Here is a 16,275-nt window from a genome sequence, read left to right on the forward strand (position 1 = left end):
GCAGGAGGGAGGTCATATTCTTCATTTCAGCCAATCACTGACTTTACTTTGTAAACTGTGATGATCTTGTGTCTGAACCCTCCACTCAGGTAGGAAGACATCAGCAGTGCAAGAGAAGGGTGCTGTACCACAATGATCGGACGACTGGCTGCTTTGATTCTTCTTTGCACAGGGTGTAAGTGCTCCACTTGTCTGACAAAATACCACTGCAAACTGTTTTTTGTACTATGTTTAAACATATCCACGTATCTCCGGCCAGGCCCTGTAATAATCTTTTATGTCAGATGTTTTATTTTGTCTTCTCATGTTGTAACTTTGTTCTCGTTTGTCTCTTTTCTTCAGCTCTGACTCAAACTGCAGAGGTTCCTCACCTGATCTCTTTGACTGTGGTTGAAGTTGGTGATAATGTTACTTTTCAATGTCCAGTCTCTGATGAAGGAGGCAGATTGCACTGGTATAAGCAGCCTCTTGGACATATGGTCCAAAAAGTTGCTGATGTAATCGTTGGCAAAATAACAGTTAGTGAAAAATTTGCACGTTTCACAGCAACAAAAAAGGAGGCTCAGTCTCTTCTTACCATCAGAAATGTCAGCAAAGAGGACGAAGCAACTTACTTCTGTCACAGTGGAACTGGATATTTACAGACCTTCAGCAATGGCACATTCTTGGCTGTGAACGGTAAAATATCTACCTTTCAAGGTTTTTGTTGATGTGAATGAAACAGTTTAGATAGTGAAATATTTTTGATGCCTTTTCACTGAATCATACAGATCATAATCAGCAGAAAGATGTTTATGTGCAACAAAGTCCGGAGACAGCATCAGTCCAGCTGGGAGCCTCGATGACTCTCCAGTGTTCACTTCTCTCCACGAACAAAGGAAACAGAGTCCAGTGTCCAGGTGAACACAGTGTGCACTGGTTCAGAGCTGGATCAGGAGGATTTCATCCAGGCATCGTTTACACTCACAGCAGCAGGAGAGATAAACAAGAGGAAAGAAGCTGTGTCTACAGTTTGTCCAAAACTATACACAACTCCTCTGATGCTGGGACTTACTACTGTGCTGTGGTCACATGTGGACAGATCCTGTTTGGTGAAGGAACTAAAGTGGAGACAAGTAGGTGTTTAAAGTTGTATTTAAATAATAAATGATTTTTGCATAAATTATATGAGCTATTAAAATTTAAATGTAAATAAACATCAACAATATAAGCCTGTTGGTTTCAGGAGGGTAATTAAATTTCATAATTTTTACACCGAGACATGTTTTTGACCATTTGTTGTACAAAAACATTAAAATGGATCTCGACAATTCATAATAATTACAACATGCATTGCTTTTTTTCCCCCCTAGAAACCTGTGTGTGCCATTTCAAGCTACATTCATAAATCACACAGCATTCATTATTATCTGTTTTTAGGTTTTTAGCCCAGAACTCAAATAAAAACACGAAGGATATTTTTGATTAAGCATCATATTGTACATTTCTAAATGCCACTGTGTGGTGTTCAAAAAACAAGTGATGGCTCTCAAAAGCTGATATTTAAAAGCACTTTATGTCTCAGTAAATGTTTCAGATTCAGGATCAGAACTGAGCCCAGTTGTTCTTGTTCTTGGAGGAGTGTTGGCCTGCTGTGTGACTGTGATTGGCTTCTTAATTTTCTACATAAGACAAAGGAAAGTTTGTGAACGTTGTCAAGGTAAGTTCACCATATTCACCTTCTCATTTCAGTCACGCTTTTAAGACACTACTTTAAGTTGAATTAATGTATGAAATTACTTTTCTCTTAAAGCAGAACATGTGAGATTTTGTTTAGTTGGTTTTCAAAACTAGCTTGTAACTTATATATGTTAGGCCTATAGCACAACACTTCAATAAATGGTGTGGTATAACAAAAAAATAAAAACAAATAAATCAATAAAAGCCATTATTAGCTTGATAGCTTAAGTGGAGTTAACCAGTGGGTCATTAGAGGACTGAAGCTGCATCCAGTATATTACGGGTTTTAATGTGTGTATTTGTTTCACAATAAAGCAAAAAAACGAAAATTTGTCCGTTGTTCATTCAATCTTGTTACTTTAATGAAAAGTTGCCAAATGAGGTATATTTTGTGGTTTCTTTTCAGGTTTATTGATAATATTGGAATAATTTGATTAATAATAACTACATTACAGAGACAGTCCATATATATTGTATTCTGTCCCTTGATTTAGATTAATAACTACGAAATCCACCTTTCCCATAAAGTTAGTGATGGTTGAGTGACTGTCGGAGTGAAATGATGTAAGGCAGTAGGCAGGTCATGTATGATGGTTGTGATCGGTGCTCAGTTGTCCTACTGTTGAGCTGGACATTAAAGTGGTTCAGGTTACCCAGATGAGACTGTCCCTGTGTCATTGCTCTACCTACAACCTCAAAGTAGGTTAATTCAGTAAGAAATAGGTTTATACTTCATGCTAACCAGCGTTACACTGTGACAGCAGTGATCATATTACTCATGTTCACACGCATTATGAAAGCTTTGTTTTATTTTAACAGGAGCAATGAATCTTTCCCATCGTGGACACAATGAGTCAACTGTGCATCAATCAAATGATCTGGTAAATATGCTTCTGGTGTAGTGTGTCTAGTGAGGTAGGGGTGGGTGGATCAAAAATGTTCTGCCTGCTCTTACCCATTTTATTTAGCCCATCAGATAATCTGGACAGGACACACATAACATTACACTCATGACATACAAGAAAAATACAGTTATATAATGTCTTATACAATATGATAAAGTTTAATGGGCATTAAGTTCAGTACAAATGTGATATGATGATGTTAATTCAGTGTAAAGCAATCCTGCCACTTATGTTCTCACTTTACACTCTAGACCAGGGCCTGCGTTCACAAAGCGTTTTATCTGACCACCAAGTCACACTAAAAGTTTCTACCTGAAAGTTTTCTCCTAAATCCTGTTCACAAAGCTGCTGAGACAAACCTTTATTTTGGAAAAGTAAAAACTCCTCAGCTATAAGTGAGACTATGTTGCTATGGCTGACGTCAACTCTCATAGACGAGCTCGCTTGCAAGAACCACAGCCCCCACCTGTTTCAATGTAGCTGTGTAGCCGTGTGTAGAACTGTGTGTAGATCCTGGCCACTTTGCAACAATGTCTAGATTTATATAAATAGCATCGAATACAACCTGTGTGTTGTCTGTAGTTTGTCTGTAGTTGGTGAAGATCTGAAGGAAATCGTGTCAATTGCTCTATGATGCGGAGTTTACAGAGAAACATTTATTGTTTGGTGATTGATCAGATTACAGACAGATGAGAGATCTCCAAATTGTCAGAATTAAAAATTTGCATTTTCCCTTTTGTCAAGTAGCACAGCCCTGCTGAACACTTGGATTTTGGTTGATTGGCGATTGAGTCTGTATCTTTTCAGTGTTTCAGCATCATTTAAGAAAGTGCAGCAGCCCTTTTACGATTCTGTGTGACTTGGTCTTAGTGAGTTTGGAGTCCTCTTGGCTACTTCTAACTTCTCCCAGACTTAGGTGCTACTTTTAGTGCTAAGTGGCTTTGTGAATTAGTCTTAGTCAAGAGTCATAATTGACACGCCCATTATTTTTAGGAGTTAGGATCTTCAGGTTGGGATCTACTTTTAATCTTAAAATGCTTTGTGAATACAGGCCCAGATCTCTAACTAGTATTGATGTTATGGCTCTATCTCTGAATTAACACAAGCATAATTATATTTACATAATTATACAGGAAAGTGAAGAAATGGCAGTGAACTATGCAGCACTGGATTTCTCTACAAGAAGAGTGAAAAGAGGAAAGAAGAAGACAGATCCACCAAAAGAGTGTGTGTACTCTTAGAGCAGATTACCACAACCAGCAACACCCCTCTCTATAGGCAGAGCAGGGCCTGAGCACCACACACAAGTTCTCACCTTAGGTTATGTTGGGTGGGGGTGGGGGGGAATGGAGGGTGGGGTTAGTTGGGGTTTACATGCCAACTTATCTAAAGAGACCTCTTTGTTTTTATTGTTATGTTGTTGGTTTAGTTTCTGGAGACTGATTAATTACGTCTTCATTCATTGATTGAAAAGATCGGCACTGAAGGATACTGAAGAATCCATGTTGAAAAGAACTTTGTCTTTAAAGATATTCATATGAAAAAAATGCAACATGCTTTCAGAAAACCAGCGAGCAATCAATCCTGTTAAATCCCTCTGAAGCTGTCAAAGTTTAAAACTTGATAAAGTCTGTTTTGTATCATTGAAGTGTGGCGTGGATTTCAGTGATTCTGACGTGTGTTTGTAAATCTCAAGAATAACCAACACTTCTTTTGCACAGTGACAGATCACAGCAGGAGCAAACATTTTTTTTATTGACGTAGTTTAATATAGTTTCAAATCACATTCACAAATAGTTGAAATGGTCACACAACAAAAACAATAATCATCACCATAATTTTACTTTTAATTGGAGACAGCTTTCATCATGGTGAGTGCGACTGTAGAAGAAATCTGTGTGTCCTCATCTCTCTGAGAAAAGATGTGAGACAACAGAGTTAAAAAAAACCTGAAGATTTTTTTTTGTTGTTTGTTTGATTTATTTTTGATCAGTTCAACCTGTAAATACTTTACCTTCAGACTCCTCTGACCACCACTGTTTTTGTGCAGGGAGACGGCAGCTGGAGTTTGGAATAGAAAATATATAGATAAAAATCAATCAGGATGTAGTAGTTTTAATGTAATACTTGGATAGAGAGGTAAATCTAACTTCTATTACCACTGTGATCACTCTTGTTTTCATTTATGGCACAAATGAGGAAGGTTATAACGATCAGACTTATAACCAAGACAGCAAACAGCAGAAATATAACTGCACCAGCCGTCTGTAATACAATTACCTTGAATGTCCAGTTTTGTTCCATCTCCAAATAAAATCTCCCCACATGTGGCCACAGCACACTAATAAGTCCCAGCATCAGAGGAGCTGATGTTCTTAGAGAAGCAATGAACACAGCTCCTCAGAGAGTCAGATCTTTTCTCACATTCATTTCCATCAGTGTAGATGATGTCTGGGTGTGATTTATCTGCTCCGGCTCTGAACCAGTACACACTGTGATCTCCTGCATATGTTTTCTTCTCAGAGTCAGAGAGGACTGAACTGCAGAGTCACTGAGTCTCCTGGACGGACTGGATCAGATACTGTCGGCCACTGAACAACAGTATAGTGTGATGTCCTCTGAGAGTTTCCTGAGTGATACAAACTGTGTTAAAAATGTGTCAACCCAAAACAATTTCAGGGAATTCAAAAAAGCTTAAAGATACTGGAAAAATGATTAAAAAAATTGATCACATTATTACCTTTTAGTAACACACAGTGATACAGTCCCTCATCTTCTTGAGTCGTCCTCACTATGGTCAGGTTGATAAAATTCTTATCAGTATTTACCTCCAGTCTGGATTTAGAAAACTCTGGCGCATACTCAGGTTTTGTAGGTTTCCACTGTGTCAAAATTAATTTCAGAGTATCCCCGGCACTTTGCTTGTACCAGCTGAGTTGTCTGCTGCTCAGCTCAACATGAGGCAAAGTACATGTGAAGGTCACAGGTTCCCCAAGCTGAACTGAGATCACTGGAACCAGTGAATCTGAATCAAAAGAAAAAATGCAATACATTCAATAAAAATGAGTGTGCAATGTGGAGAAGTTATGATGCGAGATGATGCAGCTGGTACATAAAGTCTTAACTGAGAAAACAGAATAGAAACACACTTACATCCATGATGAAGAAAAAATAATGTAACCCACAAGGGGATCATCTTGGCAACGAGAGGTTCAGGAGCAGGGAAAAATAAACTAAGTCCATTTGATTATTTTGCCCAACCTAGGATTTTGACTTCATTTATTCCCAGTGTATTCCACTCTAAAGGTGGAATACACTGGGAAGTGACTCATTATTTGTACTGCTCAGTTTGTTTTGCATTTGCAACCTTCAGCCAACAACTTTATTTGTCAAACAGGGGCTTCTGTGCATTGCTGATAGGAGCATCTCCTAACCAAGTACACATATGGTGTTACTCACATGTTCTCTACCTTGTGCTAACTGGCACCACTGGAGTTGATGTGGCAAGTGAATCACTGCCTTACTGAATGATATTGCAGTAATCAAACAAGCACATAAACAGATGAAACCAGTGAGGACAGGAGATATAGATGACTTGGTGCAATTGGTGAACCCTGTTGGTGGGTCAAAGACAAGGCCTTGAGGAAAGTATTGGGTCCTCACTATGGAAATATTTGAAAAGGATGTAACCATAACACCTCAAGGGCACAAGGATGCTCTCCTAAGGTGTGAAACCATATTTACATCTGATGTTTCTTCTCAGGAATTTTGAGCAGATGTTGAATATCCTAACAGCATAGAGCCTGGCAATGGGAACAGAGGATAACTGGAGAAAGTGTGCCAGAGACTTTGAGGGTGTGAAGATGGCAGCAGCAATGACTTTCTGGAGGTGCAGCACGACTGTGATGCTGAAGCTCAGAGAACAAAAAGAAAAGAAGAGAAAGCTTGTGAGTTGGCAGAAGATTGATTACAGATGGATTACAAAATCATGATCCACAATGTGATACTGGAACCTGCTGTGTTAAGTACAGTATAAGCCGCCATTATGCAGCAAATGTAGTGGTGTGTGAGAAAAGAACCTTCCAGAAACAACCATGAGGGAGCTCAGGAGTGTCTGATAGACTGCTCTCTTCTCCTGTCTCAGTGCAATCTGTTGACAGATGTGCATCACATCACTGGTTTGGGCTACAAGTTCCTCTTCAGGCTGTTCATCTCTCAGGTGGCCTAACAACTTTTCAACAGATTGGGTTAGCCTTTAAAATTAGCAGGTGGTTTGGTCTGGTGGTTCTTGGCCTGATTCATTGTTTGAGACTACCCCTGCTATAGCGAACCTGAATGTCAGGGGATCACCAAATAACTTACCATCTTACACCCTCATCCACAAACTTGAATGCCAAACATTTGTCAGGATATTTCATTCTGGGCCAAAGGTGGTGGACAGGCGAATTACATACAGGTCCCATGAGGCTTTTAATCTACTTTTTGATATTTTTTTACCCCTAAATGTTATGAAATGTTCTACTCTAAATATGATATTCAACACTTTCTTACTACAGCTGCTTCCTGAAGTGATTGAAACTAAGTCTTTTCAAAATAATCACATTTTGTACATGTTCATATACATTACTTTAAAAAAACAGATGCTGCATTTTAGATGTTCATTCACAAATGAAACAACACAAGATCACACAGGTTGATTAGCTTTAGTACAGGTTTTGCACGAATAAAGAACTGAAGGTATTGGCAGGAAATTAACACCCATAAAACAGCATAAGAGATAAAATGACAACAGAAACAATTGTCATGGCTTTTTCAAGATTTTAAAGATTTTAAACTTCAAAATAAAATATATATAATAAAGGAAACAAAATTATAGGGAGGTCATGCATATAAGTATCAAAGTCAGTGATTTTTGTATCATAAACAAAACTCAAAGATATTATTCAATGTTTGCAAACAAAATATATTTTAAAAAATGTCAAAATTGTGCATGATGCACATTTACACACACTTAGGTTTATCCAAAGTATAATATTATGTTAACAACTGCAAAGGTGAAATGCAAGCACAAGCGCTGCCACATTTTTTTTTGTTTATTAGTCAATCACAAAAGCCCTGACATCAGTGTAGATCGTCTCTTCTGTTTCTTTCTTTCTCGCTGCTTTGCCAGGTTTTCTCCTGGTAAAATTTACTGAAGAATAACTGAGAGAGTCCTCATTTCTCTGAGGAAATAAAGTGCAAAATTTAAAACATGTACAAACATGTACAAAAAAAAAAAAAAGAAAAACCGATAATGTTTTTTGTAACATCTGTATATTCCTTACCTGCTGACTTTGCTGATTACCACTGGCTGCTGCAGCATTTGTTTGCAGACTTACACGAGCTACATTGATAAAAATAAGTAATAATTTGGGTTTTTTTTTTAAGTTTGCTTATACACAGGATAAATCAAATGATCAAATGAATCAAATGATGTTAGCTTTTGGGAAAAGGCTTTTGGGAAAAGCTAACATCAGCAGTTTAATAGTTTAAAATACGAGTGACTTTTCTTACCGTTGCAACAATCACAAGATTTTTTAATAATGGCACAAGCAAGGACGGCTATCACAATCAGACTTATAGCCAAAGCAGCACACAACAGAAGGACCATTGCATCATTCTCTTGTGAGTCACACGTGCTGACAACTGAAATATTAAATGAAGAAAATATTTAATTTAACATATAGTAATAAATAATTTACAATATTTGATAATGTAATGTGAATAAAATGATAATTATTTCCTCATCATAAAGAAATATGTTCTGCAGTTACCTTCAATGTCCAGTTTTGTTCCATTTCCAAATAATATCTCTCCACACGTGGCCACAGCACAGTAATGAGTCCCAGCATCAGAGGAGCTGACGGTCTTGGAGAAGTTGTAGACACATTTCTGTGTCGACTGAGCCTCAGGACTCTTTTCACATTCATCACCACTGTTTCCATGAGCATAGAATAAACTGGGATGAGATTCATCTGCTCCGACTCTGAACCAGTACACACTGTGATCTCCTGCACATGTTTTCTTCTCAGAGTCAGAGAGGACTGAACACTGCAGAGTCACTGAGTCTCCTGGACGGACTGGATCAGATAGAAAGTTTTGAGTGATGGCAGTGATATCAGGTTCTGGTCCTATGAAAAAAAAAGACAAAAAAACAATTGTAATTCAGTATAAATTGTGCCACAATTTATATATAGAAATAGAGAGCTATTTGTGCTGGATTTACCTTTGACTCTCAGAAATATTCCTTTCAGAAATGTCATGTCTTGTTCTGTGACTTTTATGCAGTAGTAGACTGCAGTATCGCTGACCTGTGTTTTGGGAATATGCAGAACAAATGTTCCAGGCTCTTGTTTTACTGTTATGTGATGAGTTTTCTTAACACGCTCAAAATCATGGGCTATTATTCCTCCTAAACTTTCAGGAAAAGTTCCAGAAACAAGCCTGATCCAAAATAAGTGTGTTAAAAGCCAAGTGCTATTGCGGATACATGTTAGAGTCACATCTTCTCCAACATCAACAGTCTTTGTCTCAAAGATGTTATCATCTGCACATCCTGAATATAAAATCAAAACAGAGCAATGGTCATCAACACAGACACAGTCATAAGCCATAAGATGACATAGTATTTCAAATATATCTGGAGTAAATACTTACGCCCAAGTTTGAGCACAAGTAGCATATGTATTATGATTAGCATTCTCTGGTTTCACCACCTGGGACATCAGTCAATTTAGAACCTGCTATAATACGATTCGCCTTAATGTAGTCATATCAAATGGGAGGGAACAATGTCAGAGCGACCTGATTGGCCTTTTGTTTTGTTGCTGTTTCACTGTACTACCACAGTGGAAATATGTCAACCAAACTTTCCATACTGAGAACATGAAACAACACCAGAAGCATGAGCTTGTCATATCATATTTGGTTTTCGTGGTGGGTTCCTAAATCTGGCACTTACAGTAAACACAGAAGGTCTTACTATAAACAACATGTCTGTTGTGTTTACAATATTTGTCCTGTGTGGAAATCAACAGCAAAGTGTTTTATAGCAGGAGGCAAAACACTAACGCAATGATTTGATGAATTTAAAATACTAGCCGTGCATGGGAACTTCAGTATCATTAAGATAGAAGTTAACTATGATTTGAGAACTGAAGGTAACATGAATGTTTGTACCAAGTTTCTTTACAATCTATTCAACAGTTATTGAAACATTTCATTTGAAATCACATGCCAGTCTGTTGGTGGCGCTAGTGAAAAAGTCAGGGAATCATCATCCTAATAAGGACTTCATCTTCTGGGGACTATGATTTTCTGCTGTCATGCCAACCCATCTAATAACTGGTGTGATGTTTCAGTTTGGACCAAAGAGATGGTCTGACCCACCAACACTGACATCCCGAAAGCCATGCCGCTGGCAAGGTAAAAAATCTACCCAACTATTTACAACAGAGAAAACAAAAGCAGGACAGGCCAGTTCAAGTGTCCATCATCATCAGTAATGACCTGCCCACTCTGCCTGTTAGTCCTCTGTGATAAAGCACACCAAGCCTATCCCATCATGCATTGGGTGAGAGGCAGACTTGAAGGGCAATTTGCTTCTACTACTACCGTCAGGAAAAGGTGGTGGGAGAGCGTGGGGTGGTGTATTGGTTGTTCGTCTCCGCTTAGCTATATGTAAAAGTCACACCACACCACTGATGTGCACACAGTCAGTGATGCACAGAAACTGAAGCATTGTTGTGGTTGGGCTTTCAAGCTCAGGTATAAAGTCAAAGGGTCTTTTCTTCCTGTTGACCCTTTCTTTTAGTCCCATGAATCCAGACTTGAACACAACTTAGCTAAGATAAATGAAGACTTTGTTTTAGCATTCATAATGTGAATTTTTTTGAATGTCCTCTGAGAGTTTCCTGAGTGATACAAAACTGTGTTAAAAATTGAAGACCCCCAAACATATTCAGGGAATTCAAAAAAGCTTATATTTGCTGAAAAAAATTGTAAAAAATTGATCACATTATTACCTTTTAGTATCAAATATGTCCCACTCCATACAGGAATACTAAGCCACTCTGTTATAGCACAGTGATACAGCCCCTCATCTTCTTGAGTCATCCTCACTATCGTCAGGTTGATGACATTTTTATCATCATTTACCTTCAATCTGGATTCAGAAAACTCTGGTGCATACTCAGGTTTTGCAAGTTTCTGCTGTGTCACAATTAATTTCAAAGTAAGTACATGTGAAGGTCACAGGTTCCCCAAGCTGAACTGTGATCACTGGAACCAGTGAATCCGGATCAAAAGAAAAAATGCAATACATTCAATAAAATTGAGTGTACATTGTGGAGAAGTTATGATACGAGATGATGCAGCTGGTACATAAAGTCTTAACTGAGAAAACAGAATGGAAACACACTTACATCCAATGTAACCCACAACGTGATCATCTTGGTAATGAGAGGCTCAGGAACAGGGAAAAATTAACGCACTGAAGGTCCATTTGATTATTTTGCCCAAACTCAGTCCAAGGATTTTGACTTCATTTATACCCAGTGTATTCCACTCTAAAGGTAGAAAATGGGGGGCTTCTGTGTATTGCTCAGAGGAGCATCTCCTAACCAAGTACACATATGGTGTTACTCACATGTCTTCTACCTTGTGCTAACTGGCACCACTGGAGTTGATGTGGCAAGTGAATCACTGCCTTACTGAATGATATTGCAGTAATCAAACAAGCACATAAACAGATGAAACCAGTGAGGACAGGAGATATAGATGACTTGGTGCAATTGGTGAACCCTGTTGGTGGGTCAAAGGCCTTGAGGAAAGTATTGGGTCCTCACTATGGAAATAAGTTAAAAGGATGTAACCATAACACCTCTAGAGCATCCTTGTACCGATGCTCTCCTATGGTATGAAACCATAATTACAGCTGAGGTTTTTCTCAGGAATTGTGAGCAGATGTTGAATATCCTAACAGCATAGAGCCTGGCAATGGGAACAGAGGATAACTGGAGAAAGTGTGCCAGAGACTTTGAGGACGTGAAGAGGGCAGCAGCAATGACATTCTGGAGGCGCAGCATGACTGTGATGCTGAAGCTCAGAGAACAAACAGAAAAGAAGAGAAAGCTGGTGAGTTGGCAGAAGATTGATTACAGATGGATTACAAAATCAAGATCCACAATGTGATACTGGGACCTGCTGTTTTAAGTACATTATAAGCTGCTATTATGCAGTAAATGTAGTGGTGTGTGAGGTTCCTCCTCAGCCTGCTCATCACTCAGGTGGCCTAACAATTTTTCAACAGATTGGGTTAGCCTTTAAAATTAGCAGGTGGTTTGGTCTGGTGGCTCTTGCCCTGATTTATTGTTTGAGACTACCCCCGCTATAGCTAACCTGAATGTCAGGGGATCACCAAATAATTTACCAACTTATGTCCTCAGGAGACCACGAATGTCTTTACAAACTTGAATGCCAATGCATCCAACATTTGTCAGGATATTTCAGTCTGGGCCAAAAGTTGTGGACAGGTGAATTGCATACAGTTCCCATGAGGCTTTTAATCTACTTTTTGATATTGTTTTACCCCTAAATGCATATTTTTTATTTGCAGAGTGGCATGCATTTGTTTTTCTTTTCCAGGAAAAAAATGTTGCACTGTGTTGATGGCAATGAAAAGCTATTGGGATTTTTGTGTTAACAGGTCTGCATGGTTTTTAAAATGCAAAAAGGTGACAAAAAGTAAGCAAATGTAAAACTATTATGCCCTTTGAACTTCCTAAGTTATTTCTTTTAAAATGTTGTAGTTGTTTCCACTGTGTTGTTCAACACTTTGTTACTCCAGCTGCTTCCTGAAGTGACTGCAACTAAAAGTCCTTTCAAAATAATCACTTAATGTATATGTACATACACATTACTTTAAGAAATCAGACGTTGCATTTTAGATGTTGGTTTATTAACAAATGAAACATCACAAGTTCACACATGTTGATTAGCTTTAGTACAGGTTTTGCACTGAGAAAGAACTGAAAGTCTTGGCAGGAAATTAACACCCATAAAACAGAATAAGAGATAAAAGAGACAACAGAAACTATTCTCATGGCTTTCTCAAGACTTTGAAAATCTTTGAAAACGCCATAATAAAATGGACACAAAATCATAGGGAGGAGATGCACATAAGTATTAAATGTTGTTGTAATGTTGTATCATAAACAAAGCTCAAAGATATTATTCAGTGTTTGCAAACAATTTGTCCAAAATATCTAAAAATAATGTCAAAATTATGCGTGATGCTCATTTACACACACTTCAGTTTATCCAAAGTATAATATTATGTGAACAACTGCAAAGGTGAAATGCAAGCACAAGTGCTGCCACATTGGTGTATTTCCAACATTCTGTGCCACACAGCTTATTTAACCATCATAAAGCCAGTGTTTGTTAATTAATCACAAAAGCCCTGACATCAGTGTAGATCGTCTCCTCTGTTTCTTTCTTTCTCGCTGCTTTGCCAGGTTTTCTCCTGGTAAAATTTACTGAAGAATAACTGAGAGAGTCTTCATTTCTCTGAGGAAATAAAGTGCAAAACTTAAAACATGTACATACGAAAAAAAAAAAAAAAGGTAATGTTTTTAGTAACATCTGTATATTCCTTACCTGCTGACTTTGCTGATTACCACTGGCTGCTGCAGCATTTGTTTGCAGACTGACACGAGCTACATTGATAAAAATAAGTAATAGTTTTGCGGGTTTTTTTAAAGTTTGCTTCTACACAGGACAAATCAAACGATAAAATGAATCAAATGATGTTAGCTTTTGGGAAAAGCTAATATCAGAAGATTAATGGTTTGATATAAGAGTGACTTTTCTTACCGTTGCAATAATAACAAGATTTTTTAATAATGGCACAAGCAAGGACGACTATCACAATCAGACTTATAGCCAAAGCAGCACACAACAGAAGGACCATTGCATCGTTCTCTTGTGAGTCACACATGCTGACAACTGAAATATTGAATAAAGAAATAATTAGAATTAATTTAACATATAGTAATAAATAATTTACAATATTTGATAATATTATGTGAATAAGGGAATATGAGGAATAATTTCCTCATCATAAATAAATATGTTGTGGTTACCTTCAATGTCCAGTTTTGTTCCATTTCCAAATAATATCTCTCCACACGTGGACACAGCACAGTAATGAGTCCCAGCATCAGAGGAGCTGACGGTCTTGGAGAAGTTGTAGACACATTTCTGTGTCGACTGAGCCTCAGGACTCTTTTCACATTGATCACCACTGTTTCCATGAGCATAGATTAAACTGGGATGAGATTTATTTACTCCGGCTCTGAACCAGTACACACTGTGATCTCCTGCACATGTTTTCTTCTCAGAGTCAAAGAGGACTGAACACTGCAGAGTCACTGAGTCTCCTGGACGGACTGGATCAGATGGAGGGACTTGAATGATGGCAGTGATATCAGGTTCTGGTCCTGGTATTTCAAACACAAACATAAACATGCTTTACTCAGTTAAATGAAAGGAAATTATTTAAACATATTAATGTAAAAACTTACTAATAAATTATAGAAATATATACTATCTTTATGTAGACATGTAGGAAAACTGCTGTTATAAATGGTGTTCGGTGTTAGCATGGTAATTACATTTTCTTAATGAAATCAAATGTCTGTCTACTTTATTTTATTTACCTTTAATTATCAGAAATGTTCCTTTTAAAAATTCCATATCAAGCTGTTTCACTTTTATACAGTAGTACAGTCCAGTATCACTTAGCTCTGCTCCACTAATTTGCAGAAGAAAAGTTCCAGGCTCTTGTTTTGCTGTGATGCGAGGAGTCTTATTAACACCGTCATAATCAAATGAAAATGTTTTTCCCAAGGTTTCAGGAAACTTTCCAGAAACAAGCCTGATCCAAAATAAGTTGGCACCATGATCAGATGTTTGGCGGATACACGTCAACTTCACTTCAGCTCCAACATCAACAGTCTTTGTCTCAAAGATCAGATCATCTGTGCATCCTAAAAATACAGAGAGATAGAGATTAATAACAGAGATAGATTCATTTATGCCCTGTGCTCAACTGATGCAAGAAGATGAATATTAACTAACAACATATATTCCAGAATAAAAAGCTGACTTTATATACTTACGTCCTGCTCTGAGTAACAGCGCTAAAAGGAATATGATCAGCATTTTCCTGAGACTGCAGTTAATTTAAACGTTATTTTAAGATGATTTGCCTTAATGTAGTTGTGTAAAGTGGGAGGGAACAATGTGAGAGCAATCTGATTGGCCTCTCATCATGCTGGTCTGTCAGTGAGCCACCACAGTGGAAATAATGTCGACCATCTTTCCGGGTTAAAGAGATGAAACACCAACAAAAAGCCTTTGTTTCATGTTTGTTTCAGGTTTTTGAGAGGTTTTTTTCTGAGAGTAAACACAACAGATGATTTGATTTGATGTGAACAGTAAGTGTGCACTGATCTACAACATTTTCCATTATATTTCCACAATTGTTAATGTGCCATTTTTTTATGATATTGGTTAAGGTGAGAAAAATATAGTCATGGTAAAATAACTGATTAAATCCTCTGCACACCCAAAGTCAACAGGTGTTTTTAATGATGTTAAATTTCACCTCTTCTCAGAACTGTGGGTGTGTGCACTTGATTGACACACACTAATCAAACAATTGGTTTTGTTGTTGGGCAACAAACATCTTTGTCATTCTCAGTAGAACATCGAGTTTGATGACACCATGTAATTTCCTTTAAAGCTGCACCCAGCCTCCACCTCACCAGAGGCCTGTTCAGTCAGGGTGGTTACAGTAGTTCCTACATTGCCAGTACACATTATCACTGGATGTAAATGACTCACAGCAGAAAAGTCAGTTTAATTCTGAGAGCAACTTAATAACTGCTACTCTACATGTTTCTGTGTCCAAACATTTACATTTAATAACTGTGGGATTTATTTATCAAAACTGCTGCTGTTGCTGTTCAAATAGCACCAAACACAAAATAGTGAATTTTCTCATTATCCTGTAGCTTTGTGGCCTCAACACTGTCAATGTTATTGATTAAGTTTGATTTGATCAAAACAATATTATTTGCTCTCTTGTGACATCACTGTCATGAAAATCACACACACACACACACACATATATATATATATATATATATATATATATATATATATATATATATATTTTATTAATACACTAATGGTTATTTGAGGATGAGTTATTAACCCAAAAAGCTTTTAATTATGATTTCATGATATATATGTACATGTAATATATCAGTTAATATCAAGCTCTACCTACAACACTGTTGTCACCACTCAGTTATGCCACCATTTGCCACAGTGATACACAAAGACAGAGGAGCCATCTTAAATATCATATGAGCCAATTCAGAAGCTCCACATCATCAGTGACGACCCTCCCACACTTCATGTCAGTCACTTCAGCAGGAGGAGCACAGATACAGAGCTGGGGAGGTGGTTGTGGTCTCACCATCTGTCCTCTGAACTCACTTCATTTCTTTTCAAGATGCTGCTGAAAGGCAGTAGCAGAGCA

At 37.7% G+C, this 16,275-nt stretch overlaps 4 protein-coding genes across 8 annotated transcripts in view; 2 read left to right on the top strand and 2 right to left on the bottom strand.

Annotated features, from left to right (window-relative positions):
• The window catches only part of LOC139606238 (uncharacterized), a 60,226-nt gene that overhangs the window by 27,192 nt on the left and 16,759 nt on the right, over window positions 1-16,275 (top strand). The window lies entirely within an intron of this gene.
• On the top strand, window positions 62-3,955 carry LOC139605927 (uncharacterized). Its single transcript, XM_071457819.1, has 6 exons — window positions 62-175; window positions 343-678; window positions 771-1,115; window positions 1,577-1,699; window positions 2,539-2,600; window positions 3,758-3,955. The coding sequence occupies exons 1-6, from the start codon at window positions 133-135 to the stop codon at window positions 3,863-3,865; spliced, it is 1,017 nt and encodes a 338-aa protein (XP_071313920.1). The 5' UTR covers window positions 62-132; the 3' UTR covers window positions 3,866-3,955.
• LOC139606240 (uncharacterized) lies at window positions 5,188-9,572 on the bottom strand. Of its 3 annotated transcripts, none has more exons than XM_071458292.1 (6): window positions 9,321-9,572; window positions 8,890-9,219; window positions 8,438-8,794; window positions 8,178-8,309; window positions 5,365-8,007; window positions 5,188-5,253 (listed from the first exon to the last, which is right to left on the bottom strand). In XM_071458292.1, the coding sequence occupies exons 1-5, from the start codon at window positions 9,361-9,363 to the stop codon at window positions 7,721-7,723; spliced, it is 1,149 nt and encodes a 382-aa protein (XP_071314393.1). In that variant the 5' UTR covers window positions 9,364-9,572; the 3' UTR covers window positions 5,188-5,253; window positions 5,365-7,720. The 3 variants fall into 3 exon arrangements, with proteins under 3 accessions (XP_071314393.1, XP_071314394.1, XP_071314392.1); XM_071458293.1 differs by having other exon boundaries at window positions 5,365-7,846; window positions 7,949-8,007; window positions 8,890-9,572; XM_071458291.1 differs by having other exon boundaries at window positions 8,890-9,572.
• On the bottom strand, window positions 10,750-15,411 carry LOC139606242 (uncharacterized). Its single transcript, XM_071458295.1, has 6 exons — window positions 14,846-15,411; window positions 14,384-14,713; window positions 13,808-14,164; window positions 13,539-13,670; window positions 13,323-13,381; window positions 10,750-13,232 (listed from the first exon to the last, which is right to left on the bottom strand). The coding sequence occupies exons 1-6, from the start codon at window positions 14,886-14,888 to the stop codon at window positions 13,107-13,109; spliced, it is 1,047 nt and encodes a 348-aa protein (XP_071314396.1). The 5' UTR covers window positions 14,889-15,411; the 3' UTR covers window positions 10,750-13,106.

The sequence above is a fragment of the Trachinotus anak genome, unplaced genomic scaffold, assembly GCF_046630095.1.
Source record: "Trachinotus anak isolate AG129_WGS33_773 ecotype Australia unplaced genomic scaffold, CSIRO_AGI_Tana_v1 ptg000021l, whole genome shotgun sequence".
In the NCBI taxonomy this organism is placed as follows: domain Eukaryota; kingdom Metazoa; phylum Chordata; class Actinopteri; order Carangiformes; family Carangidae; genus Trachinotus; species Trachinotus anak.

What these genes read in the sequence shown, in the direction of transcription:
- LOC139606240 (XM_071458291.1), bottom strand. Translation starts at nt 9,277, where the DNA reads ATGGCTTATGACTGTGTCTGTGTTGATGACCATTGCTCTGTTTTGATT. An exon ending in AACAAAACTGGACATTGAAG is followed by an intron (nt 8,310 to 8,437) that starts GTAACTGCAGAA and finishes TTAATATTTCAG; the next exon opens with TTGTCAGCACGTGTGACTCA. An exon ending in ATCTTGTGATTGTTGCAACG is followed by an intron (nt 8,008 to 8,177) that starts GTAAGAAAAGTC and finishes TTATCAATGTAG; the next exon opens with CTCGTGTAAGTCTGCAAACA.
- LOC139606242 (XM_071458295.1), bottom strand. Translation starts at nt 14,888, where the DNA reads ATGCTGATCATATTCCTTTTAGCGCTGTTACTCAGAGCAGGAC. An exon ending in GCTGTTACTCAGAGCAGGAC is followed by an intron (nt 14,714 to 14,845) that starts GTAAGTATATAA and finishes CTGTATTTTTAG; the next exon opens with GATGCACAGATGATCTGATC. An exon ending in AACAAAACTGGACATTGAAG is followed by an intron (nt 13,671 to 13,807) that starts GTAACCACAACA and finishes TCAATATTTCAG; the next exon opens with TTGTCAGCATGTGTGACTCA.
- LOC139605927 (XM_071457819.1), top strand. Translation starts at nt 133, where the DNA reads ATGATCGGACGACTGGCTGCTTTGATTCTTCTTTGCACAGGGT. An exon ending in AGGAACTAAAGTGGAGACAA is followed by an intron (nt 1,116 to 1,576) that starts GTAGGTGTTTAA and finishes TAAATGTTTCAG; the next exon opens with ATTCAGGATCAGAACTGAGC. An exon ending in AGTTTGTGAACGTTGTCAAG is followed by an intron (nt 1,700 to 2,538) that starts GTAAGTTCACCA and finishes TTATTTTAACAG; the next exon opens with GAGCAATGAATCTTTCCCAT.